The sequence below is a fragment of the Palaemon carinicauda genome, chromosome 27 (genome assembly GCF_036898095.1).
Source record: "Palaemon carinicauda isolate YSFRI2023 chromosome 27, ASM3689809v2, whole genome shotgun sequence".
NCBI classification, from domain to species: domain Eukaryota; kingdom Metazoa; phylum Arthropoda; class Malacostraca; order Decapoda; family Palaemonidae; genus Palaemon; species Palaemon carinicauda.
Genome location: NC_090751.1, coordinates 16,968,972 through 16,995,044, shown reverse-complemented (window position 1 = coordinate 16,995,044; position 26,073 = coordinate 16,968,972). Strand labels below are relative to the sequence as shown.

The 26,073-nt window shown below is 36.1% G+C and overlaps 3 protein-coding genes and 1 pseudogene across 3 annotated transcripts; all 4 read left to right on the top strand.

Annotated features, from left to right (window-relative positions):
* The first annotated feature begins 4,385 nt into the window (after positions 1–4,385).
* LOC137620440 (pro-resilin-like) lies at positions 4,386–5,767 on the top strand. Its single transcript, XM_068350601.1, has 2 exons — positions 4,386–4,455; positions 4,746–5,767. Exons 1-2 carry the CDS (start codon positions 4,434–4,436, stop codon positions 5,765–5,767), a joined length of 1,044 nt encoding a protein of 347 aa, XP_068206702.1. The 5' UTR covers positions 4,386–4,433.
* Positions 5,768–11,401: 5,634 nt separating this feature from the next.
* On the top strand, positions 11,402–12,593 carry LOC137621121 (pro-resilin-like; annotated as a pseudogene).
* A 4,017-nt stretch (positions 12,594–16,610) lies between these two features.
* Positions 16,611–17,696, top strand: LOC137621120 (pro-resilin-like). The gene is made up of 3 exons (XM_068351550.1): positions 16,611–16,693; positions 16,882–17,455; positions 17,552–17,696. Exons 1-3 carry the CDS (start codon positions 16,672–16,674, stop codon positions 17,694–17,696), a joined length of 741 nt encoding a protein of 246 aa, XP_068207651.1. The 5' UTR covers positions 16,611–16,671.
* A 6,303-nt stretch (positions 17,697–23,999) lies between these two features.
* LOC137620439 (pro-resilin-like) lies at positions 24,000–25,850 on the top strand. Its single transcript, XM_068350600.1, has 2 exons — positions 24,000–24,117; positions 25,096–25,850. Exons 1-2 carry the CDS (start codon positions 24,000–24,002, stop codon positions 25,848–25,850), a joined length of 873 nt encoding a protein of 290 aa, XP_068206701.1.
* Positions 25,851–26,073: the final 223 nt, after the last annotated feature.

Sequence of the window (26,073 nt, the reverse complement as noted above, 5' to 3'; positions counted from 1 at the left end):
TCATCAGTCATATTACATACTTATAATGACCATATGTGTGCACCCTCAACAATCATTTCATAACTTCAACCCCGTTAATGACAGCATACCTGTATTGAAAAATAAAAACCCCTATCTCCATCAAAGATATATATATATATATATATATATATATATATATATATATATATATATATATATATACATATATATATATATACATATATATATATATATATATATATATATATATATATATATATTTACGAAGCTGATCTGGTGTAAAGTAAATATCGTATTTTATTGATAATTTTATTTATATTTCATATATTGTTTTCATTTGTGCATTTAGGAGATGATACCCAGCCCGTAAAATGAACCCCTCGTGTAGATATAAGTATTTTATGTAAATAACATAATACTTTCGTCGTGAATTTCATTATATTCTTTATTCAAGTTAAAATATGTAATTTCCGTATTTTTTGTAAAGAATTAACTTTTTATTTCACGTATGTTTGCTCTGAAGTCTTACATTATCTATTTGAAAGTGTTGTGGGATTCATGCGAGATAGAAACAAGGGCTTAGGTAATGTTCTTTTATATCCTACGATGTATTGCGTTTTGTTTGAGAGAGAATTTCAGAACATGTTCTTTGGAATATTCTTTACCAGGTGTTTTCGAATTTTCAAGAATAGCCGGTGAGAGGAGGTTAACTTCTTCTTTATTTTGGGGACAATAGGTGGGCGGAGCTAGCTGGGAAGTCGCCTCACGGGTGTATTGACGTGTATCTGAGAGTTACCAAAAAAACCCTGATACACCTCTTGGCATTTTTATCTAGTTGAATACTTTGATGCCCTTAGGCACAAGCCCCCTACGCTTCCCAAAGAAGTTGGAAGTTTCTGGAATTAGACAAAATTTCATATATAGGTGACAAAGGGATGGGTTAAAGTCAGAGACACAGACAGACGTAGAGATCGAGTTAAAACGGTAGCCAGAAGATAGCCTCCTTCCCCTCTCCCTCTCTCATTCACGCCTGTAACCCAGTTTAGTGTCGAAAGTGTTCAGTGCGTTCTAGTGTATCCTCTCCTAGGTGACTGTGCTCCAAAGCAAATTGTGATTTTTAAACCCATTGTATTAGGATTAGTGTGTGTTGGCTTTGTATAACATTTTTAGTAAACGGCCCTGTAGGCGGGATATGTTTGTACAGCGGTCTGGTTAACTATTATTCACTAAGAGTCAAACTTGAACATTACATTATTTCAGAATTATTTCAAGCATTTGTATTATTTTCAATGAATTATTTCTTCTCTTAGCTTAAGGTTTATTCAGATATAATAGTTCAAGTCAAGTTATTATAAATTTCAGATCCTAACATTTTTGTCTTATTCTAAGTTTTGTTCAGATTTTATACTTTAACCAGTGACTTAATATTCTTATGAAAATTCTTTTCAATGTGTTGTAATTTTCATAGAATATATTTATTTTCATGAAGTGTATTATTCCAATCACCACTATTTAAGACCAATTTCGCTGGATTCCTGTTAAGAACCACAGTGAGAGTTAAACAAGTGTTATTAGTACTTAAAATTAATTACCCAGTTTAGTTTTAAGTGTGGTTAAGAGACCTTTGGATATTCGGTGTTTTATATATTGCTGTCTGGGAGTTAGTTAATGGTCTCAGAATTCAGGTATCAATGTTTTGAAGTGTAACAGTTTTAATGTTAAAGCAAACAAGGTAATTTGGAATTTGAGAGGCTGATTAACTTGCCAGTCGTAGTATATATAATATCATACGTTTGGTTCCAAGTCACGAGCCATAGTATAATATATTTGTTAGTACCCAGACTTCGGGAGTCATAATCGTATAATATTTTTGGGTGCTCAGACCCGGGATCCATACAGTATAATATATATATATATATATATATATATATATATATATATATATATATATATATATATATATATATATATATATATATATATAATTTCTAGTACTAATATAATGATAACCACACAAAAGGGGGGGGGGGGGTGGCAGGTGTCATGGTTGACACAAGTCATTCTGCGCCTAGTTGAAAGGTCTCAATTTCCGTTCTCCCCATGCCCACAAAATTAAGATGACATTTCTCTATATAGAGTAAGTAAAAAAAGCGGAGTAGATGCTTGAATCCATTTTTCTTAATTAGGTCAGTGTCTAAAACTCTGGCGGTTTTGGTTTCACATACAGAATCCTAGTTCATTGATTATATAAAAAAAGAGGGTCTTATAGGCCTTGAAATGGTTAGTAGTTTTCGAATATAAGCAAATTTCTATATTATACTGAGATCAAACCCTAGCTCCTTCAAATGAAAGGCCAGGTAGCTTTCAGTCATGTCACCAGAGGCTCGAAAGACATCAGTACCTAACTGATAACTGCAATTCAGGATTTATCAAGCAAGACATCAGTCTCCTACCAGCATGTTACTTTACGTTTATAATAGATATCATACTGGCGAACTAGAATCTAGGACAGAAATCTCTCTGGAAAATCTAAGCTCAATATAATTTTCAAAATAATCGGAAAACTGCATTTATGTCTCTCCATATTATTCAGCGTCGACACGTAATTTCGAAAGTTCAAAATATGTTTGACTTGAAAATTTTCCCCACTCCCTCCCCATAACCATTGTATTCCTGATGATGAGTCACGGGAAAAAAGTGACTTGAGACACATATAGACGTCAAATATTAAATAGAGAAACGTAATTGCCGCTTTCTTATTAATCTGAAAACTTATATGTATGTATGTATATATATATATATATATATATATATATATATATATATATACATACATATATATACCAAAGGCATATATATATATATATATATATATATATATATAATATATATATATATATATATATATAAATATACTGTATATATATGTGTGTGTGCGTATATATATAAATATAAATATATATGTATATATATATAATATATAAATATATGTATATATATATATGTATATATATATATATGTATATATATATATATATATATATATATATATATATATATATATATATATATATACAAGTTTATATATTTATATAAAATACTTTTGCTTCGAGTATACGTCATATCCCTTGTAGGGGATGGCAACAGAAGAGTACATATTTCCCATATTTCAGAAAGTAATAAAAGATTAGGTAGAGACCGGAACGCCGCCTACCACAACAAATGCTAGTGATCCTATCCAACGTATTTCCAGACACTCTCGGTCTGAGCACTGAAACACTTGGCCAAAACACCCACCGTCACATTCTTTGCTTACAACTGAGTTAAATCTGTGTTTCAATAAATTATATTAAATCCGAACAGGGTTTCAACATACATTTACGTAATGGATATCTGAAACAAAGACCGAACTACAACGACCCATAATTTGACCTATGCACTTACATAAATTTTTACTTAAAATAACATCGGGGCGTGAACTTAACAAATAAATAAAATACCCTTTCATATACAGTAGAGAACATTCCTACACCGAATAATAAACAACATACAGTATATATCGTGAAAAAACTGGTCAAAGTTTCGTTATTATTAAACAACTAATAATCGCTTCATTCTTCAAAATTTTGAGAAGGCAATCACGAGAAGAAATAATATTAGAAATATTAATAACCTAAATAAAAATCAAAAGAATACCTTGAGATTTTTAGATTAGCATTCTGTAATTATGGCTATGAATGCATTTATCAAGTAAAATGAAAATTAGAAAGAATCTAAATAGAAAATATGGGATTTTTCCATTGACATCAAACATTTCTAAGGAACAACTAGTAGTGAAATTTAATCTAAAAAATACCAAAAAACTAAAGCACTTTCGTGGTTTCGTATCACGTAGCTGGAAGTCATGCAAGATTACAATTAGAGAGAGAGAGAGAGAGAGAGAGAGAGAGAGAGAGAGAGAGAGAGAGAGAGAGAGAGAGAGAGAGAGAGAGAGAGAGGAGTGGAGACATTAAAATTTCAATTTGAAATTGTCTAAAGATAAGAAAGAACTTTCAAAGTAATGCCAGGCAAAATTAATAACCTATAGAACCATCTTTCGAATCCCTTTTCAAAATCATCGAAACGCGTATCAGTACCTTACATCCCTTCCGGGATTAATACTCTCATAAAACTGTACATATGTCGAGAATTGAAAAAAAAAAAATATGTTCAGCATTTCACCATTAATAACATCTTTTCCTAAATCTTTGTGCATTACTTCTCATACATATAGAGCTAAAGAATCGAGATCACATTCGTGACGGCCTCATACAAGGCCGCAAAGGCGGAGCCGAAACCTGTACTGGATCACTACAGTATATATACGATTCTCATAATATATGAGATGTCATTCAATAGCTGATTCTTTCATCCAAAGCATACAGATTTTAGTCTACTTCTGCAACGTTAAAATGAAGGTTCTTGTTCTTTGTGGTAAGCTTTTAAACCCTTCAAAACAAATCCCAAAATCTTGTTTACTGTTGTATCAAAGTATATAATCGTGTTAATATATCAACAGAAAAATATTGATAAAACAAAAATATTCAGTCTTTTTGGTAGAAAATTTAGTTTTAGCCAAAATAGATTTGTAAAATAAAATTACAAGACTTATTAAAACACCAAATATACAACAGACAATTAACATCAGATAACAGATCAATGCTTACGATATACAGTATATAAAAATCGGTAATCAGGTAACAATTAACTCTATTGCTTTCTAGTTATCTTGGCCGTCACATGGGCGGACAGACCTCCCAGCAATGGATACGGAGCCCCACCATCACCTCCAAGCAATGGCTACGGACCCCCACCATCAGCTCCCAGTAATGGTTATGGACCTCCACCAAGCAATGCTTACGGACCTCCAAGAAACGCCTATGGAGTAGATCCACTTGCAGCCTTGGCAGAAAACATCCCTGGAGGCGGTGTTCCAGGTGTAGATTATCCCGTCTTAGCGTTTGTTCCAGACACTGGATTCGACTGCAACGCCCAAAATGTCCCTGGATATTATGCCGACACAGATCAAGAGGCTGGCTGCCAGGTCTTCCACATCTGCCAGGACAGACCCAATGGACGCCGCCAGCAGGACTCCTTCCTCTGCCCCAACGGAACAATCTTCAACCAACAGTACCTCGTCTGTGATTGGTGGTTCAACTTCGACTGCGCTGATGCTGAAGACTTCTACTCGGTCAACGAGCTCATCGGAGTCGTACCTTATGGTTATGGAAAGAGCAATGGCAATGGCTATGGGGCTCCTGCCAAGCCTAGCAATGGCTATGGAGCTCCAGCTACGCCTAGCAATGGCTATGGAGCTCCTCCCAAGCCCAGCAATGGCTATGGAGCTCCAGCTAAGCCTAGCAATGGCTATGGAGCGCCTGCCAAGCCTAGCAATGGCTACAAAGCTCCTGCCAAGCCTAGCAACGGCTATGGAGCTCCACCTAAGCCTAGCAACGGCTATGGAGCTCCTGCTAAGCCTAGCAATGGCTATGGAGCTCCTCCCAAGCCTAGCAATGGCTATGGAGCTCCACCTAAGCCAAGCAATGGCTATGGAGCACCGGCCGAGCCTAGCAATGGCTATGGAGCTCCAGCCGAGCCTAGCAATGGCTACAGAGCACCAGCCGAGCCTAGCAATGGCTATGGAGCTCCAGCCGAGCCTAGCAATGGCTACGGAGCACCAGCCGAGCCTAGCAATGACTACGGAGCTCCACCAAAGCCTAGCAATGGCTATGGAGCACCATTTTAAATAAAAGTCACACACATATTTAGCTAAACGACGTCCTTTCAAATGACAGACCATCTACTATCTAATTATACCTTATTTTATTCTTAAGTTGTTTTATGTACAGATGTGTATTTTGTCAAATAAATATGATGATAAACTTCATATACTTATCTTATTCGTTATTCTCATCAAAGTGTAAAACCCTTATCATTGCCCAAAAAATTGACAACTGCAACAAACAATGATATTCCCTTCACAAGCTACTCTCGAATCGATGAAAGATCTTCGCACTAAAAACTTTGGAGTATTTTTCTTTTTTTCTTTTTTAGTAATGGATTATATAAAACGCACTACGATTGAAGTAAGTAGCAATAAATGCTCATAAAAAGAAATCCTGTCATGATGAGACTGTAACTTCAACTTATAACTATATGTAATCAGTACTGGATATATCATTAGGAAAGACAGGTTGAAGACTAAATCCACCAAAGCTGTGATGCAGAGAATGATGTAGTCTTCAATACTAGAAATATACAAATGTAGTATTCCTCATTATAAACTTTATCAATAATATGGTGTTATGTTTTTGCTAACAGCATTTCACAGTAAGAACTGTTGTTGTAATATGCAATCTTGCAGGAAGAGGCTTGCCATCCACAGACATGTATAATTTTGGTCCTAAGTTTTGAACTTGTCCCAAGAAAAGATCCAATTTCACCTCTTTATATTAATTGGTATGAAAATTTTGATTCAAGAAACACCTCTTCTTTGTGTATAAAAGAATGATAATATTGAATTCTGGCTAATGTGAAATATGTTAAATAATTGAACTGAATACACTATCAAGTGTGATGTATTTATATCAAGTGTAATTTATTTAGGACTCCTTAAGTTAAAAAGCACAAAGGGAGAAACACTGGATAATATATATAGACTGTCTCATTATTTAGCTTGAAATTTGTTTTAAGAAATATGAAGGCAGTTATACGACAATACTCATAGGTGGCAAATACAAAGGTATATAGTAAAAAATGAAAAAGAACCTTATAGAATACAGAAATTTAGAACATTTACTCCACAGCTGTTTCCTCTTTAAATTTTGCAAGTAGTTCGGGTCAGTGAACTGTTGTGACAATATCAACGAAGTCTTAAATTTACAGCCTCCAAAAAAGATTTGGGGAAGTTCTAAAAAAAAAGTTTTTAAAACACAAAAAATGCCAAAATGTTTATGAAAACCAGAATGGTAGAAAATAGAAACAGATAAGCCTACAAAATAATAATTATTGGCATTTAAGACAATGATTTTGGCATATCATTCAACTACTAACTACAGAATTGACGTCAGTCGCATCTAACACCTACTGTACACTGAATATTCTTCCAGTGTGTTTCGAAGCCACCTTTACACACACAGCACGTGTTTCGAAGCCCCTATATATATATATATATATATATATATATATATATATATATATATATATATATATATATATATATATATATATATATATATATATATATATATATATTTCACACGGCACCATTCATCTCTCACTCTTGCTTTCTGTGTGTTTAATATCCTCTGTTCCCCTTTTAAGTTGGATTACTACTGTATGTTGAAAATATGCGAACAGTTTTTCCGCTAATCAAAAGAAAGCCTGTCATGATGAGGCTGTAACTTCAATGTATAAACTATATGTAATCAGTGCTGGATATATCAATAGGAGGATTGTTGTGGCCTGATTGGTAACGTCTCTGTCTGGTGTTTGCCAGACGGGGTTCGAGTCCCGCTCAGACTCGTTAATGCTATTAGTATCTGCAACCTTACCATCCTTGTGAGCTAAGGTTGGAGGGATTGGGGGAGGCTATAGGTCTATCTGCTGAGTCATCATCAGTCACTCCCTGGCCCTCCCTGGACCTAGCTTGGGTGGAGAAGAGGATTGGACACTGATCTTAAAATATATGGTCAGTCTCTAGGGCATTGTCCTGATTGCTAGGGCAAAGTCACTGTCCCTTGCCTCTGCCATTCATGAGCGACCTTTAAACCTTTAAAGGCAGGTTGAAGCCTAAATACACCTAAGGTGTAAAAAAATTGGACACTTTCATAGGCCTTTCTTATATATGCTGTCGTTTTGCACTGTAGCCTCTAACAGTGTTACCCGGTATATAGATCTATAGGATATCTACAAAAATTTGCAGCATTTGCTCAGAAGGTTCCTCCGAATTTTATGAAATTTACCTGTTATGGCCAAGTTCTTTTTTTCCTTTCTCAAGATCCTAAGATGATGCAGAGAATAATCTAGTCTTCAATACTAGAAATTAATAAATGCAGTTTTCCTCGTTATAAACTTTATCATTAATATTGTTTTGTTAGCAGCATATCATTGTAATAATTGTTGTTGTATAATGTAATCTTAATTAGTATTAAAATTCTGACAGGTTTAAACTTTACGGGCCCCGCGTCATGGTTGACACACGTCATTCTGCGCCTATTTGTAAGGTCTTAATTTTTGTTCTCACCATGCCCACAAAATTAAGATGACATTTCTGTATAAAGAGTAAGCCAATAATGCGGAGTAGATGCTTGAATCCATTTTTCTTTATTAGTTCGGTGTCTCAAACTCTGGTGGTTTCGCTTTCACATTAAACAGAAGCCTAGTTCAATTCTTCTTCTTTTTCTTCTTTTCCCACTTTTATGTGGGGTCGATGTTTCTGGTCAGCTTTCTCTATCTACCTCTGCCCCACACCTCATCACGGGTTAATCCCTTTGATCGAAAGTCATCCTTGATACAGTCCATCCACCTTCGCTTTGGTCTCCCTCTCCTTCTTGTTCACTGTACCTCAATTTCCATCATTCTCCTCCCAATATACTGGTCATCTCTTCTCATGACATGACCGTACCACCTCAGTCTACTTTCTTGGATCTTATATGGTAGTTTTCTAACTCTTGTGGTACCCCTAATTACTTCATTCCGTATCTTATCTCTTCTTGTCACACAACACATCCATCTCAACATTCTCATCTCAGCCACATCCATCTTCTCTTCTGTCTTCTTTATTGCCCACGTCTTTGCTCCATACATCATTGCTGGTCTCACAACTGTCCTGAGTACTTTACCTTTAAACTTAACCCTTATTTTCCTGTTCCATAGTACTCCATGCACTTTTTCCCAATTCTTCCACCATGCTTGTATTCTGTGGTTTACTTCTGCCCCCAGATCACCATCCTCTGCAACTATTGATCCTAAATACTTGAAATTTTCAACTCTTTTCAATCTCTCTCCTCGCCATTTTTCAATCTCAAATACTCTGTCTTTTTCCTGCTGATCTTCCATCCTCTATTTTCCATTTCTCTTCTTCACTCCTCCAGTTTTTCTTCTACTACCTCTCGCTTACTGCTGCGAAAGGATAATTAAACCCAGACACTGAGGGAGGGGGGAGGGGGGGGGGGGCAAGCCAACCTCAACTTGGTGCCAGTTGAGGGAGGATTGGCGGCAGGAAAGCCATCCGGCCATGAAAAATTAGCCAAAACAACTATGGTCAGTGAGTATAATCAGAATAAAAACAGAATCTTAGTTCAATAGTTATATTAAAAAAGGAGGGTATTATGGGCCTTGAAATAGTTGGTAGTTTTCCGCAACTTCCCAGCCCACCAGGTGACACAATTGATAGCTTTTAATTCGTATTACCCCTAATAAGTTAATATGGACGAAATTCAACACAATATCACGCTCAAATAGAATCACATTTCTATCTCCTACGAGATTGAATCCTAGCTCCTTCAAATGAGAGGCCAGGACGCTTCCAACCCTGCTACCAGAGACTCAAAAGAAGTCAGAACCTAACAGCTAACTGCAATTCAGGATTTACCTAATGAGACATCAGTCACTTACCAGCTTGTTACTTTACGTTTATAATGAATTAATATCATACTGGCGAACTAGAATCTAAGACAGTATCTCTCTGGAAAATCTTACCTCCATATAATTTTCAAGTTGAAAGGAAAAGTACATTTATGTTTCTCCATTATTCATTCAGCGTCGACACGTAATTTCAAAAGATCGAAATATTTTTATTTAAAAAATCACCCCCTCCCCTTTAACGATTATATTCCTGAAGAGGAGTCACAGAAAAAATGTGACACGAAACACGTATAGGCGTCAAATAATAAATAGAGAAACTAATATGCCATATTCTGTAAATCTGAAAACTATCTGGGGCTATTTTCAAGAGAGATGATGACTTCGATTTTTGGACGTCAACAAGGCATTTCTCTCTCTCTCTCTCTCTCTCTCTCTCTCTCTCTCTCTCTCTCTCTCTCTCTCTCTCTCTCTCTCTCTCTCTCTCTCTCTCTCTCTCTCTCTGTATACATAAACATTGTATTATATATATATATATATATATAATACTTTTGCTTCGAGTAAACGTCATATCCCTTGGATGGGAAAAGATAGAGGATGGCAACAGAAAACAACATATTTCCCATATTTCAGAAAGTAATTAAGATATAAAAGAAAAGAAATTGAAGATTGAAAACCGAACGCCACAACAAATTCTAGTAGTCATTTACAAAGTATTTCCAGAAACCTTCGGTCTGTGCACTGAAACACTACTTGGCCAACACACCCACCGTCACACCCTTAGCTTACAATTGAGTTAAACCTCTGTTTCAATTAATTATATCAAATCTGAACAGGATTTCCACATGTATCTACGTAATGGATATCTACAACAAAAAAACAAACTGCAACGACCCATAGTTCCACATATACATATACACATATTTAGACTTGAAATAACAACCAGCCCTGAGCTTGCCAAATCATTCAATACTCTTTCATATTGGGGAATTTTTCTATATCGAATAATAAACGACATATTTACCGAGACAAAAACTTGTCAAAAGTTTCGTTTATTTTAACCAAGTAATAACTTTATTCCCCAAAATTTTGTGAAGACAATTACGAAAAGAAATAATATTAGAAATATTAATAATCTTTATAAAAATTTAGATAACGCTTTGTAAGTATGACTTTGAATGCATTTGCATGGTGAAATAAAAATTCGAAAGAATCCAAATTGAAAAAACTGATTTTTTCATTAACATTTAGCATTCATGAGGAACAGCTAGTGGTACAATTTAATCGTGGTTTGGTATTGCGTAGCTGGCAGTCAAGATAATTACAATGAGAGAGAGAGAGAGAGAGAGAGAGAGAGAGAGAGAGAGAGAGAGAGAGAGAGAGAGAGAGAGAGAGAGAATTAAAATTTCGATTTGCAATTGACTACATTTCGATGAGAAAGAACTTTCAAGTAATGCCAGGCAAAATTGATAACCGATGCAACCTATTTTCAGATCCCTTTACAAAAACATCGAAACGTCTATCAGTGTCTAACATCAATAAAATGTCGGAATTCATACTATTGTAAAAACTGTAAATATGTAGAGTTAAAAAGAAAATATTTTCAGCATTTCACCATTGATAACATCTTTTCTACAATCTTCGTGCATATATTTTAATTCATGTAGAGCTAAGGAATCGGGATCACATTCGTGACGGCCTCATGCAAGGCCACAAAGGCGGAGCCGAAACCTGTACTGGATCACTACCATATATATACGATTCTCAAAATCTATGTAGTGTCATTCAACAGCTACTTCTTTTATGCAAAGCATAAAGATTATAGACACTAGTCTACTTCTGCAACATTGAAATGAAAGTTCTTGTTCTTTGTGGTGAGTTTTTAAACCCTTCAAAGCAAGGCCCAAAATTTGTTCACTGTCGTACCTAAATATCTGATGGTGTTAATAATATCAACAGAAAAATGTTGATAAAACTAAAATAGTGTGTTTTTTGGGGGCAAAAAAAAACTAGTTTTAGCCAAGATAGATTTATAAAAAAAAATAAATTACAAGACTTCTTAAAACACCAAATATACATCATACAATTAATATCATAACAGATCAATGCTTACGATATATAGTATTAAAAAAATTGTAGTCTGGTAACAATTAAATTTATTGCTTTCTAGTCATCTTGGCCGTCACATGGGCGGACAGACCTCCAAGCAATGGATATGGAGCCCCACCATCAGCTCCAAGCAATGGTTACGGTGCTCCACCATCAGCTCCAAGCAATGGCTACGGACCCCCACCATCAGCTCCCAGTAATGGTTATGGACCTCCACCAAGCAATGCTTACGGACCTCCAAGAAACGCCTATGGAGTAGATCCACTTGCAGCCTTGGCAGAAAACATCCCTGGAGGCGGTGTTCCAGGTGTAGATTATCCCGTCTTAGCCTTTGTTCCAGACACTGGATTCGACTGCAACGCCCAAAATGTCCCTGGATATTATGCCGACACTGACGCTGAAGCTGGCTGCCAGGTCTTCCACATCTGCCAGGACAGACCCAATGGACGCCGCCAGCAGGACTCCTTCCTCTGCCCCAACGGAACCATCTTCAACCAACAGTACCTCGTCTGTGATTGGTGGTTCAACTTCGACTGCGCTGATGCCTGAAGACTTCTACTCTGTCAATGAACTCATTGGAGTCGTACCTTATGGTTATGGAAAGAACAATGGCAATGGCTATGGAGCTCCTCCCAAGCCTAGTAATGGTTATGGAGCTCCACCTAAGCCTAGCAATGGCTATGGAGCTCCTCCCAAGCCTAGCAATGGCTATGGAGCTCCTCCCAAGCCTAGCAATGGCTATGGAGCTCCACCTAAGCCTAGCAATGGCTACGGAGCACCAGCCAAGCCTAGCAATGGCTATGGACCTCCTCCAAAGCCTAGCAATGGATATGGAGCTCCCCCAAAGCCTAGCAATGGTTATGGAGCACCATTCTAAATAAAAGTCACACACATTACCTAAACAACGAAATTTCATATAACAGGCCATTTACTATCTTATTTTACCTTATTGTATTCTTAAGTTCTTTTATGTACAATGTATATTTTATCAAATAAATATGATGATCAACTTCATATATACTTATCCTATTCGTTACTCTCATCAAAGAGTATAAGCCTTTTCACTGCCCAAAAAATTGACAACTGTAAAAAACCATGATATTCCTTTCATTGGTTACTCTTAAATCGATGAATGATCTTCACACAAAAAACTTGTTCTACTACTGAAGTAGCAATAAATTTTCATAAAATGGAAGCCAGTCATGATGAGATTGTGACTTCAACTTATCAACTATATGTAAGTTCTGGATATACCAATAGGAAAGGCAGGCTGAAGCCTTAATCTTCCCCCCCCCCCCACCAGTTGTAAAACATATTTGACAATTTCATAGGCCTTTCTTATATATGCTGTCATTTTACATTGCAGTCTCTAACAATGTTGCCAGGTATTTATATCTATAGGCAATCTACAGATATTTACAGCATCTGTTCAGATGTTTCCTCCGAAAAAGATGGAATCTACCTATTTTGGTCAGGTTCTCTTTTCCTTTTTCAAAATCCTAAGAGATGCACAGAATAATCTAGTCTTCAACACTAGAAATTGACGAATGTAGTTTTCCTCGTTAAAATCTTTATCATTAATATGCTGTTATAGTTTTGTTAACAGCATTTCACAGTAAGAATTGTTGTTATTATAAGCAATCTCTCAGAAAGATTCTTTCCATCCACAAACGATATGTATAATTTTGGTCTTAAGTTTTAAACTTGTCCAAAAAATAGATCAAATTTCTCGTTTTTATATTAATTGGTATAAAAAATTCTGATTCACTAAATTCCTCCTATTTATGTAAAGAAATATGATATTGAATCCTGGCTAATGTGAAATAGGTTGAATACTTGAGCTCTTTCAGTTGTTTTTCAACTGTATACCCTTTACCAAGTGTGATGTATTTACGATTCCGTGATTTAAAGAAAAACAAAGTCTTTTAACTTGATTCATTCAAATGTTAGCTGCTATATTAATATGTACAATACACTTATTGTTATAAAAAATATTACTATCCTTTGACCTCCTCCATTCAATCATCACCCATATTACAAATTTCTAAGGATCATATTAAGTGTGCACCCACAACAATCATTTCCATAACTTTACCAATTGATGAATGCATACCCGTGGTGAAAAAATAATAACACCTTATCTCCATCAAGGGGTATATATATGTATATATATATATGTATATATACATATATATACATATATATATATATATATATATATATATATATATATATATATATATATATATATATATATACAGTATATATATGACATTTCTCTTTATAGAGTAACAATAATGCAGAGTAGATGCTTGAATCCATTTTTTCTTAATTATGTCGGTGTCTCAAACTCTGGTGGTTACTATTTCACATTAAACAGAAGCCTGGTTCATTAGTTATTTTATAGGCCTTGAAATAGTTTGTAGTTTTTCTCCAACATCCTGGCCCACCAGGTGACACAATTAATAGCTTTTAATTCGAATTATCCCTAATGAGTTAATAGAAATGAAATTCAACACGATATCGTACTCAAATAGATTTAAATTTTTATCTCATACTGATATCGAACCCTAGTCCCTTCAAATGAAGGCCAGGGTCGCTTCCAAACTCTCCCACCAGAGGCTCCAAAAGAAGTTGAAACCTAAATGCTAACTGCAATTCAGGATTTACCTGGCGAGACATCAGTCTATTACCAGGGTGTTTCCCTCATATCCTTGGCCTACCTAGTGATACAATTAATTCTTTTTTAATTCAAATTACCTCTAAGGCGTCAATATGGATGAAAATCAAAACAATGTCGTGCTCAAATCGAAAAAAAAAAAAATTCTATCTCATACTGGGACTGTACACAAGCCCCTTCGAATGAAAGGCCAGGTAGCTTCCAACCCTGCCACCAAAGGCCCAAAAGAAGTCGGAACCTTACAGCTAACTGCAATTCAGGATTTACCTGGCAAGACATCAGTCTATCACCAGCATATTACTTTACGTTTATAATGAATGCATAATATCAAAACCGGCAAACTAGAATCTAGACATCACCTCTCTGGAAAATCTGACCTCCATATAATTTTCAAGTTAGTAGTAATATTGCATTTATGTTTCTCCATTAATCATTATGCGTCGACATGTAATTTCGAATTATCCAAATATGTTTGTCTTAAAAATTCTACTCCCATAACCATTATATTCCTGATGATGAGCCACGGGAAAAAGGTGAATCCAAACACATATAGACGTCAAATAATAAATAGAAAAACGTAAATGCCATTTTCTTGTTAATTTGAAAACTATCTGGATCTAATATTTTCCATGAAGATGATGTCTTCGATTCTTGGACATCAGCAAGACATTCTCTCTCTCTCTCTCTCTCTCTCTCTCTCTCTCTCTCTCTCTCCTCTCTCTCTCTCTCTCTCTCTCTCTCTCTCTCTCTCTCCTCTCCCTCTCTCTCTCTATATATATATATATATATATAATATATATATATACACACATATATTTATATATATATACAAACACACACACACACACACACACACACACACACATATATATATATATATATATATATATATATATATATATATATATATATATATATATATATATATATATATATATATATATATATATTTATGTATGCAGTATATGGAATACTTTTCCTTCGAGTAAACGTCATATCGTTTGGGGGAGGGGGAAAGTTAGGGGTTCGCAACAGAATACAACATATTTCCCATATTTCAGAAAGTAATTAAAGATTGAAAAAAGTGATTGAAGATTAAAAGCCGAACGCCACAACAAATTCTTGTAGTCCTTTACAAAGTATTTCCAGAAACCCTCGGTCTGAGCACTGAAACACTTGGTTAAGACACCCCACCGTCACACCCTTTGCTTACAATTGAGTTAAACCTGTTTAAATGAATTATATCAAATATGAACAGGGCTTCCACATGTATCTACGTAATGGATATCTACAACAAAAACCAAACTACAACGACCCATAGTTTCGCATATACATATACACATATTTGGACTTGAAATAACAACCAGTCCTGAGCTTGCCAAATAATTCAATGATCTTTCATATGGGGAACTTTCCTATACCAAATAATAAACAAAATATTTACCGAGACAAAAACTTGTCAAAAGTTTCGTTTATATTAACAAACTAATAACTTGAATCCCCAAAATTTTGTGGAAGACAATTACGAAAAGAAATAATATTAGAAATATTAATAACCTTTATAAAAATTCAGATTAACGTTTTGTAAGTATGACTTTGAATGCATTTGCATGGTGAAATAAAAATTCGAAAGAATCCAAATTGAAAAAAAATTATTTTTTTCATTAACATTACGCATTCCTGAGGAACAGCTAGTGGTACAATTTAATCGTGGTTTGGTATTGCGTAGCTAGCAGTCACGATAATTACAGTGAGAGAGAGAGAGAGAGAGAGAGAGAGAGAGAGAGAGAGGAGAGAGAGAGAGAGAGAGAGAGAGAGAGAGAGAGAGAGAGAGAAAGGACCATAAAATTTCGATTTGCAATTGAATTCAAAGTAATGCCAGGCAAAATTGATAACCGATGCAACCTTTTTTCAGATCCCTTTTCAAAATCATCGAAATGTCTATCAGTGCCTAACATCAATATCATGTGGAATTCATACTCTTGTAAAACTGTAAATATGTCAAGAATTAAAAATAAAAACATTTTCAGCTTTTCACCATCGATAACATCTTTTCTACGATCTTCGTGCATTAGTCTTAATTCGAAGTAGAGCTAAGGAATCGAGATCACATTCGTGACGGCCTCATGCAAGGCCACAAAGGCGGAGCCGAAACCTGTACTGGATCACTACCGTATATATACGATTCTCAAAATCTAGATAATGTCATTCAACAGCTACTTCTTTTATGCAAAGCATACGGAATATAGATTCTAGTCTACTTCTGCAACGTTAAAATGAAAGTTCTTGTTCTTTGTGGTGAGTTTTTAAACCCTCCAAAGCAAGTCCCAAAATTTTGTTCATTATCGTACCTAAATATCTGATGGTGTTAATAATATCAACTAAAAATATACATCATACAACTAATATCATAACAGATCAATGCTTACAATATATAGTATCAAAAAAATTATAGTCAGGTAACAGTTAAATTTATTGCTTTCTAGTTATCTTGGCCGTCACATGGGCGGACAGACCTCCAAGCAATGGATATGGAGCCCCACCATCAGCTCCAAGCAATGGCTACGGTGCTCCACCATCAGCTCCAAGCAATGGCTACGGACCCCCACCATCAGCTCCCAGTAATGGTTATGGACCTCCACCAAGCAATGCTTACGGACCTCCAAGAAACGCCTATGGAGTAGATCCACTTGCAGCCTTGGCAGAAAACATTCCTGGAGGCGGTGTTCCAGGTGTAGATTATCCCGTCTTAGCCTTTGTTCCAGACACTGGATTCGACTGCAACGCCCAAAATGTCCCTGGATATTATGCCGACACTGACGCTGAAGCTGGCTGCCAGGTCTTCCACATCTGCCAGGACAGACCAAATGGACGCCGTCAGCAGGACTCCTTCCTCTGCCCCAACGGAACCATCTTCAACCAACAGTACCTCGTCTGTGATTGGTGGTTCAACTTCGACTGCGCTGATGCTGAAGACTTCTACTCTGTCAATGAACTTATTGGAGTCGTACCTTATGGTTATGGAAAGAGCAATGGCAATGGCTATGGACCTCCTGCCAAGCCTAGTAATGGTTATGGAGCACCACCTAAGCCTAGCAATGGCTATGGAGCTCCTCCCAAGCCTAGCAATGGCTATGGAGCTCCAGCTAAGCCTAGCAATGGCTATGGAGCACCAGCTAAGCCTAGCAATGGCTACGGAGCACCAGCCAAGCCTAGCAATGGCTATGGAGCTCCTCCCAAGCCTAGCAATGGATATGGGGCTCCCCCAAAGCCTAGCAATGGTTATGGAGCACCATTCTAAATAAAAGTCACACACATTACCTAAACAACGACATTTCATATAACAGGCCATTTACTATCTAATTTTACGTAATTGTATTCGTAAGTTCTTTTATGTACAATGTATATTTTATGAAATAAATATGATGATCAACTTCATATATACTTATCCTATTCGTTATTCTCATCAAGGAGTAAAAGCCTTTTCACTGCCCCAAAAATTGACAACTGTAAGAAACCATGATATTTCTTTCATTGGTTATTCTCAAATCGATGAATGATCTCCACACAAAAAAACTTTGGAGTCGTCGTCTTTTTTTTTTTTAGATTATTAACCAACTAATGGATTTCATAAAATGTTCTACTACTGAAGAAAGTAGCAATAAATGTCCATAAAAAGGAAGCCAGTCATGATGAGACTGCGACTTCTACTTATGAACTATATGTAAGTGCTGGATATATCAATAGGAAAGGCAGGCTGAAGCCTTAATCCCCCCCCCCAAGTTGTAAAACATATTAGCCTATTTCATAGGCCTTTCTTATATATGCTGTTATTTTACATTGCAGTCTCTAACAATGTTGCCAGATATGTATATCTATAGGCAATCTACAGATATTTACAGCATCTGTTCAGATGTTTCCTCCGAAATTGATGGAATCTACCTATTTTGGCCAGGTTCACTTTTCCTTTTCAAAATCCTAAGATGATGCACAGAATAATCTAGTCTTCAACATTAAAAATTGATAAATGTAGTTATCCTCATTAAAATCTTTATCATTAATATGCTGCTATAGTTTTGTTAACAGCATGTCACAGTAGGAATTGTTGTTATAATATGTAATCTTGTAGAGAGAGAGGCTTGCCATCTACAGACGATATGTATAATTTTGGTCTTAAGTTTTAAACTTGTCCCAAAAATAGATCAAATTTCTCGTTTTTATATTAATCGGTATGAAAATTCTGATTCAGTAAACTCCTCCTATTTATGTGAATAAATACGATATTGAATTCTGGCTGATGTGAAATAGGTTGAATACTTGAGCTCTTTCAGTTGTTTTTCAACAATATACCCTTTACCAAGTGTGATGTATTTACGATTCCATGATCTAAAAACACAAAGTCTTGTAACTTTATTCATTAAAATGTTAGCTGCTATACTAATATGTGCAATACATTTATTGTTAATAAAGTATTACTATCCTTTGACCTCCATTCAATCATCATCCATATTACATATTTCTAATGATCATATTACGTGGACACCCAAAACAATCATTCCATAACTTTACCCCCTGATGAATGCATACCTGTAGCGAGAAATAAAAACACCATACCTCCATCAAAGGTATACAGTATATATATATATATATATATATATATATATTTATATATATTTTCTTTTATTAATATGATAACCAGACAGAAAGGGGGGTGTGGCAGGTGTAAAGGTCACGGGCCGTGCAGCATGGTTCAACCGTCATTCTGTGCATAGCTGAAAGGCCTTCATTTCCGTTCTCACCATGCCCACAAAATTGAGATGACATATCTCTTTATAGAGTAACAATAATGCAGAGTAGATGCTTGAATCCATTTTTCTTAATCAAGTCGGTGTCTCAAACTGTTGGTTTCTATTTCACATTAAACAGAAGCCTGGTTCACTAGTTTTATAGGCCTTGAAATATTTTGTGGTTTTCTCCAACATCCTGGCCCACCAGGTGACACAAATGATAGCTTTTAATTCGAATTATCCCTAATGAGTTAATAGAAATGAAATTCAACACGATATCGTGCTCAAATATATTTAAATTTCTATCTCATACTGAGATCAAACCTTAGTCCCTTCAAATGAAAGGCCAGGTTGCTTCCAAGCCCTGCCACCAGAGGCTCCAAAAGAAGTTGAAACCTAACTACTAACTGCAATTCAGGATTTACCTGGCAAGACATCATTCTATTACCAAGGTGTTTTCCCTCACATCCTTGGCCTACCTAGTGATACAATTGATTTTTTTAAATTCAAATTACCTCTAAGGCGTCAATATGGATGAAAATAAAAACAATGTCGTGCTCAAATCGAAAAAATAAATTCCATCTCATACTGGGACTGAACCCAAGCCCCTTCAAATGAAATGCCAGGTAGCTTCCAACCATGCCACCAATGAGTCAAAAGAAGTCGGAACCTTACAGCTAACTGCAATTCAGGATTTACCTGGCAAGACATCAGAGTCTTAAGGGTACCTGACACTTGCAAGCATTCATGGCACGCACTGGCACGCATTGATGCGCGAACTCGCGTGAACGAGTCGTGAAATTGTCGTGATCAGTGCGGGAACGATGCGTGGCATGGGTTCCATGCGTGCCCAGAACTCTGAAATGTTTAAAGTTAGTGGCAAGCATTGGCATGCCAAAAATAGTCGTGAACGATGCGCGAACTGGCGTGAACTGGAGTAAACGATGTGGGAACTGACGTGAACTGGAGTGAACGATGTGGGAACTGGCGTGAACTGGAGTGAACGATGCAGGAAGTAGCGTGAACTTTAAAATGAAGAGAAACAAAAAGGAAACGAAAAAATTAATGAAAAGGAAAGAAAAATAAACCTAATAAATTTTTATATTTGCTGTTTTAATGTGAAAAAAAATGATATCTTATTTCAAACTATTTCTATAACTTTATAATGAAGAGAAACAAAAAGGAAACGAAAAAATTAATGAAACGGAAAGAAAAATAACCCTAATAAATTTTTATATTTGCTGATTTAATGTGAAAAAAAAAGATATCTTATTTCAAACTATTTCTATAACTTTATAATGAAGAGAAACAAAAAGGAAACGAAAACATTAATGAAAAGGAAAGAAAAATAAACCTAATAAATTTTTATATTTGCTCTTTTAATGTGGAAAAAAATTATATCTTACTTCAAATTATTTCTATAACTTTATAATGAAGAGAAACAAAAAGGAAACGAAAAAATTAATGAAAAGGAAAGAAAAATAAACCTAATAAATTTTAATATTCGCTGTTTTAATGTGAAAAAAAAATTATATCTTATTTCAAACTATTTCTATAACTTTATAATGAAGAGAAACAAAAAGGAAACGAAAAAATTAATGAAAAGGAAAGAAAAATATAAACCTAATAATTGTTTATATTTGCTGTTTGAATGTAAAAATAAAATGATGTCTTATTTCATGCACACACTTATTTTCCTCTATTACCAATCAAGAGCCAAAACTTTTGTTTTAAATAAAAATGAACTGAAAAAAAACCCCAAGAAATTTTTAAGTTTGTTGTTTGAATGTAAAAATAAAATGATGTTTTATTTCATCAACATATTTATTCTTCTTTATTACCTTAAAATGAAGAGCAAAACAATTTTTTTCTGTTTGCTGTTTTAATGTAAAAATAAAATGATTTCTTATTTCGACACACTTTTTTCTCTATTAACTTAAAATCAACAGCCTAAAAACTTTTCATGTTTGCTGCTTTTAATGTTAAAATAAAAGGCTTTCTTAATACTTGTACATATTTTATGTCTTCTATTTACATGTAAATCAAATGCATTCTTGTTTTTTTGTTTCTCTTTTTCCTTTGCCAGTCTTTTTGATGCACTCCAACAAATGCTACAGCAGCTGCCAGGTATAGGTATCTTCTCCTCAATGCAATGGTGTCTCTGACAGAAAGCATTGTTGTCTCTTCCGAAGCCAATCCAAAAATGTCCTCGGGTTGGAAAACCCCCGTTTTTATATGGAGTGGCCAATTCGTGAAATGGCGTGAACAATGCGTGAACGATGCGGAAAGATGAGTGAACGTGTCGTGAACTAGGCATGCCAATTCGTGCCATGGCGTGAACGTGGCATGAACTTGTCGTGAACTATGCATGAACGTGTCGTGAACTATGAGTGAACGTGTCGTGAACTGGTCATGAACAGTGCGGGAATAAACCCAGTGCGTACCACAAAGTGGCACGCACTGGCATGCATCAATGCGTGCCAGTGCGTGGCAAAAATGCGCGCAAGTGTCAGGCAGGCTTTACCAGCATATTACTTTACGTTTATAATGAATGCTAAATATCAAACCGGCGAACTAGAATCAAAGACATAACCTCTCTGGAAAATCTGACCTCCATATAATTTTCAAGGTAATAGTAAAATTGTATTTATGTTTCTCCATTAATCATTAGGCGTCGACATGTAATTTCGAATTATCCAAATATGTTTGTCTTAAAAATTCCACTCCCATAACCATTATATTCCTGATGATGAGCCACGGGTGAAAAAGTGAATACAAACACATATAGACGTCAAATAATAAATAGAAAATCCTAAATGCCGTTTTCTTGTTAATTTGAAAACTATCTGGAGCTAATATTTTCCATGAAGATGATGTCTTCGATTCTTGGACATCAGCAAGACATTCTCTCTCTCTCTCTCTCTCTCTCTCTCTCTCTCTCTCTCTCTCTCTCTCTCTCTCTCTCTCTCTCTCTCTCTCTCTCTCTGTATATACATACAGATATATACACATATATATACATACATATATATATATATATATATATATATATATATATATATATATATATATATATATATATATATATATATATATATATATATATATACACACACACAGTATATGGAATACTTTTGCTTCGAGTAACCGTCATATCGCTTGGATAGGAAAAGATAGAGGATGGCAACAAAAAAGTTCACATTTCCCATATTTCAGAAAGTAATTAAAGATTGAAAAAAAGTGATTGAAGATTAAAAGCCAAACGCCAAAACAAATTCTAGTAGCCCTATACAAAGTATTTCCAGAAACCCTCGGACTGAGCATTGAAACACTTGGCCGAGACACCCACCGTCACACCCTTTGCTTACAATTGAGTTAATCCTCTGTTTCAATGAATTATATAAAATATGAACAGGGTTTCAACTTGTATCTACGTAATGGATATCTACAACAAAAACCAAACTACAACGACCCATAGTTTCTCATATACATATTCACATATTTTGACTTAAAATAACAACCAGCCCTGAGCTTGCCAAATAATTCAATGCTCTTTCATATGGGGAACTTTCCTATACCGAATATTAAACAACATATTTACCGAGACAAAAACTTGTCAAAAGTTTCTTTTATATTAACCAACTAATAATAACTTCATTCCCCAAAAGTTACTGAAGACAATTAAGAAAAGAAATATTAGAACTATCAATAACCTTTATAAAAATGAAAAGAATACCTTCAGAAATTTAGATTAACGTTTTGTAAGTATAACATTGAATGCATTTGCTAAGTGAAACAAAAATTCGAAAGAATCTAAATAGACAATCACAAATTTTAAGTAATTTGTATTTTTCCCAACATACTTACCTCGAACTACTTTCTTAGGAGTTCTCTATTCCAATTATTCCGGCTCGAACAACCCTAGACAACCTCCTCTTGTGCCCCGTAAGGACCATAAGGAAGTACCTTAGTAGAACGGCCAAACTCAGACCGGTGGTGAAGAGTTTGTTTGTGTCCACAGGATTGGTCAAGAAGGCAGTTTCCCAAAACACCATATCCTTCTGGCTGAGACAGGTCATAAGGAGGGCCTATGAGAATGAGGGCTCCACAGTGCCTGGTATCCCAAGACCTCATGATATTAGAGGTCTTATCATGTCCTTAGCGTTTGGCAACAACATGGCGGCAAGCCAAATCTTACAGGCGGGCACTTGGGCTACGCAGTCCACCTTTACAGCCCACTACCTCAAGGACTATACAAGGAAGTCCTTGGATACCTTCTCCATCGGGCCAGTCATTGCAGCCATGTAACAAGTTTAGTAGTTTGGGCCAAGAGTTAGTCGTGGGAAGTAATCGTAAGTGAGACAAGTTCCTCCCTACTTCCTTGCTAACCTCTATCCTTTTCCCGAGACACCCCCCCCCCCCTTTTTCCTCATCCCTACATGAGAGATGGGACGTTAGAACACATCAAGTATGGATTTTGAATAAAAGGTGAGTTGTACATAAGGTAGACTTTTGCGTGCTTTCCCCTATTCTCCTGCCTCTCCCTGGGAGTCCCGGAACTAGCCCCCTATCTACTGTAGTTCAAGGTCCCCAGCGAGTTTCGAACATTTCAATCTGCAAGCTACTCCCTCCTCCTAAAGTATAAGTCTCCTAAGAAAGTAGTTCGAGGTAAGTATTCTGTGTTGGAACAAATCACAAATTTTAAGTAATTTGCATTTTTCCTAACATACTTACCTCGAACTACTTTCGGGTAATGGCCCTCCCATCCTGCACCGAGTATCTTCTGGAGTTCGAAGAGGACTTAAAACATAAGCTTAATGGTTGGAAAGCGTGGTCACCCGTGTGACCTGGGTCGCTCCTGGGCGTGTATCCCTTCGACCTGGAAAGCCCTTGAGAGGCAGCGGAGAGAGGGGACAACCGCAAAATTCTTGGTCGGTGATTAAGAGATCCCCAGGCTTAACATTAGGCATTCTTCAAGAACACCTAGTAGTACAATTCAATCTAAAAAAACACGCACAAACTAGAGCACTTTCATGGCTTTGTATACCGTAGCTGGAAGTCACACAAGATTACAATGAATGAAAGAGAGAGAGAGAGAGAGAGAGAGAGAGAGAGAGAGAGAGAGAGAGAGAGAGACATTAAAATATCAATTTGAAATTGTCTAAACATTTCGATAAGAAATAAACCTTCAAAATGGTGCCAGGCAAAATTAATAACCGAAGCAACCTTTTTTCAGATTCCTTTTCAAAATAATCGAAACGTCTATCAGTGTATAACATAAATACCATATCGGAATTCACACTCTTGTAAAACTGTAAATATGTCGCAAAAAAAAAATCAGCATTTCACCATAGATATCATTTTTTCTACGATCTTCGTGCATTACTTTTAATTCATGTAGAGCTAAGGAATCGAGATCACATTCGTGACGGCCTCATGCAAGGCCACAAAGGCGGAGCCGAAACCTGTACTGGATCACTACCGTATATATACGATTCTCAAAATCTATGTAATGTCATTCAACAGCTACTTCTTTTATGCAAAGCATACGGAATATAGATTCTAGTCTACTTCTGCAACGTTAAAATGAAAGTTCTTGTTCTTTATGGTGAGTTTTTAAACCCTTCAAAGCAAATCCCAAAATCTTGTTTACTGTCGTACCTAAATATCTGATGGTGTTGATAATATCAACAAAAATATATTGAAAAAACAAAAATAGTGTGCCTTTTTTGGGCAAAAAAATTAGTTTTAGCCAAGATAGATTTGCAAAAAAAAAAAAAAAAAAAAAAATTACAAGACTTCTTGAAACACCAAATATACATCATACAATTAATATCATAACAGATCAATGCTTACGACATATAGTATAAAAAAAATTGTAGTCAGGTAACAGTTAAATTTATTGTTTTCTAGTTATCTTGGCCGTCACATGGGCGGACAGACCTCCAAGCAATGGGTATGGAGCCCCACCATCAGCTCCAAGCAATGGCTACGGTGCTCCACCATCAGCTCCAACCAATGGCTACGGACCCCCACCATCAGCTCCCAGTAATGGTTATGGAGCTCCACCAAGCAATGCTTACGGACCTCCAAGAAACGCCTATGGAGTAGATCCACTTGCAGCCTTGGCAGAAAACATCCCTGGAGGCGGTGTTCCAGGTGTAGATTATCCCGTCTTAGCCTTTGTTCCAGACACTGGATTCGACTGCAATGCTCAGAATGTCCCTGGATATTATGCCGACACAGATCAGCAGGCTGGATGCCAGGTCTTCCACATCTGCCAGGACAGACCTAATGGACGCCGCCAGCAGGACTCCTTCCTCTGCCCCAACGGAACCATCTTCAACCAACAGTACCTCGTCTGTGATTGGTGGTTCAACTTCGACTGCGCTGATGCTGAAGACTTCTACTCTGTCAACGAACTTATTGGAGTCGTACCTTATGGTTATGGAAAGAGCAATGGCAATGGCTATGGAGCTCCTGCTAAGCCTAGCAATGGCTATGGACCGCCTGCCAAACCTAGAAATGGCTATGGAGCTCCACCTAAGCCTAGCAATGGCTATGGAGCTCCAGCTAAACCTAGCAATGGCTATGGAGCTCCTCCCAAGCCTAGCAATGGCTATGGAGCTCCACCAAAGCCTAGCAATGGCTATGGAGCACCATTCTAAATAAAAGTCACGCAAATATTTAGCTAAATGAAGACGTTTCATATAACAGGTCATTGAGTATCTAATTTTACAGTATTGTATTCGTAAGTTGTTTTATGTAGAGATGTATATCTTATCAAATAAATATGATGATCAACTTCATATATACTTATCCTATTCGTTATTCTCATCAAAGAGTAAAAGCCTTTTCACTGCCCAAAAAAATGACAGCTTCAACAAATCA

Coding starts and splice junctions, on each gene's coding strand:
- LOC137620440 (XM_068350601.1), top strand. CDS start 4,434: ATGAAGGTTCTTGTTCTTTGTG. Junction 4,456..4,745: donor GAAGGTTCTTGTTCTTTGTG/GTAAGCTTTTAA, acceptor ATTGCTTTCTAG/TTATCTTGGCCGTCACATGG.
- LOC137621120 (XM_068351550.1), top strand. CDS start 16,672: ATGAAAGTTCTTGTTCTTTGTG. Junction 16,694..16,881: donor GAAAGTTCTTGTTCTTTGTG/GTGAGTTTTTAA, acceptor ATTGCTTTCTAG/TTATCTTGGCCGTCACATGG. Junction 17,456..17,551: donor GGCTATGGACCTCCTGCCAA/GCCTAGTAATGG, acceptor AGCTAAGCCTAG/CAATGGCTATGGAGCACCAG.
- LOC137620439 (XM_068350600.1), top strand. CDS start 24,000: ATGGTTGGAAAGCGTGGTCACCCGTGTGACCTGGGTCGCTCCTGGGCG. Junction 24,118..25,095: donor AACCGCAAAATTCTTGGTCG/GTGATTAAGAGA, acceptor ATTGTTTTCTAG/TTATCTTGGCCGTCACATGG.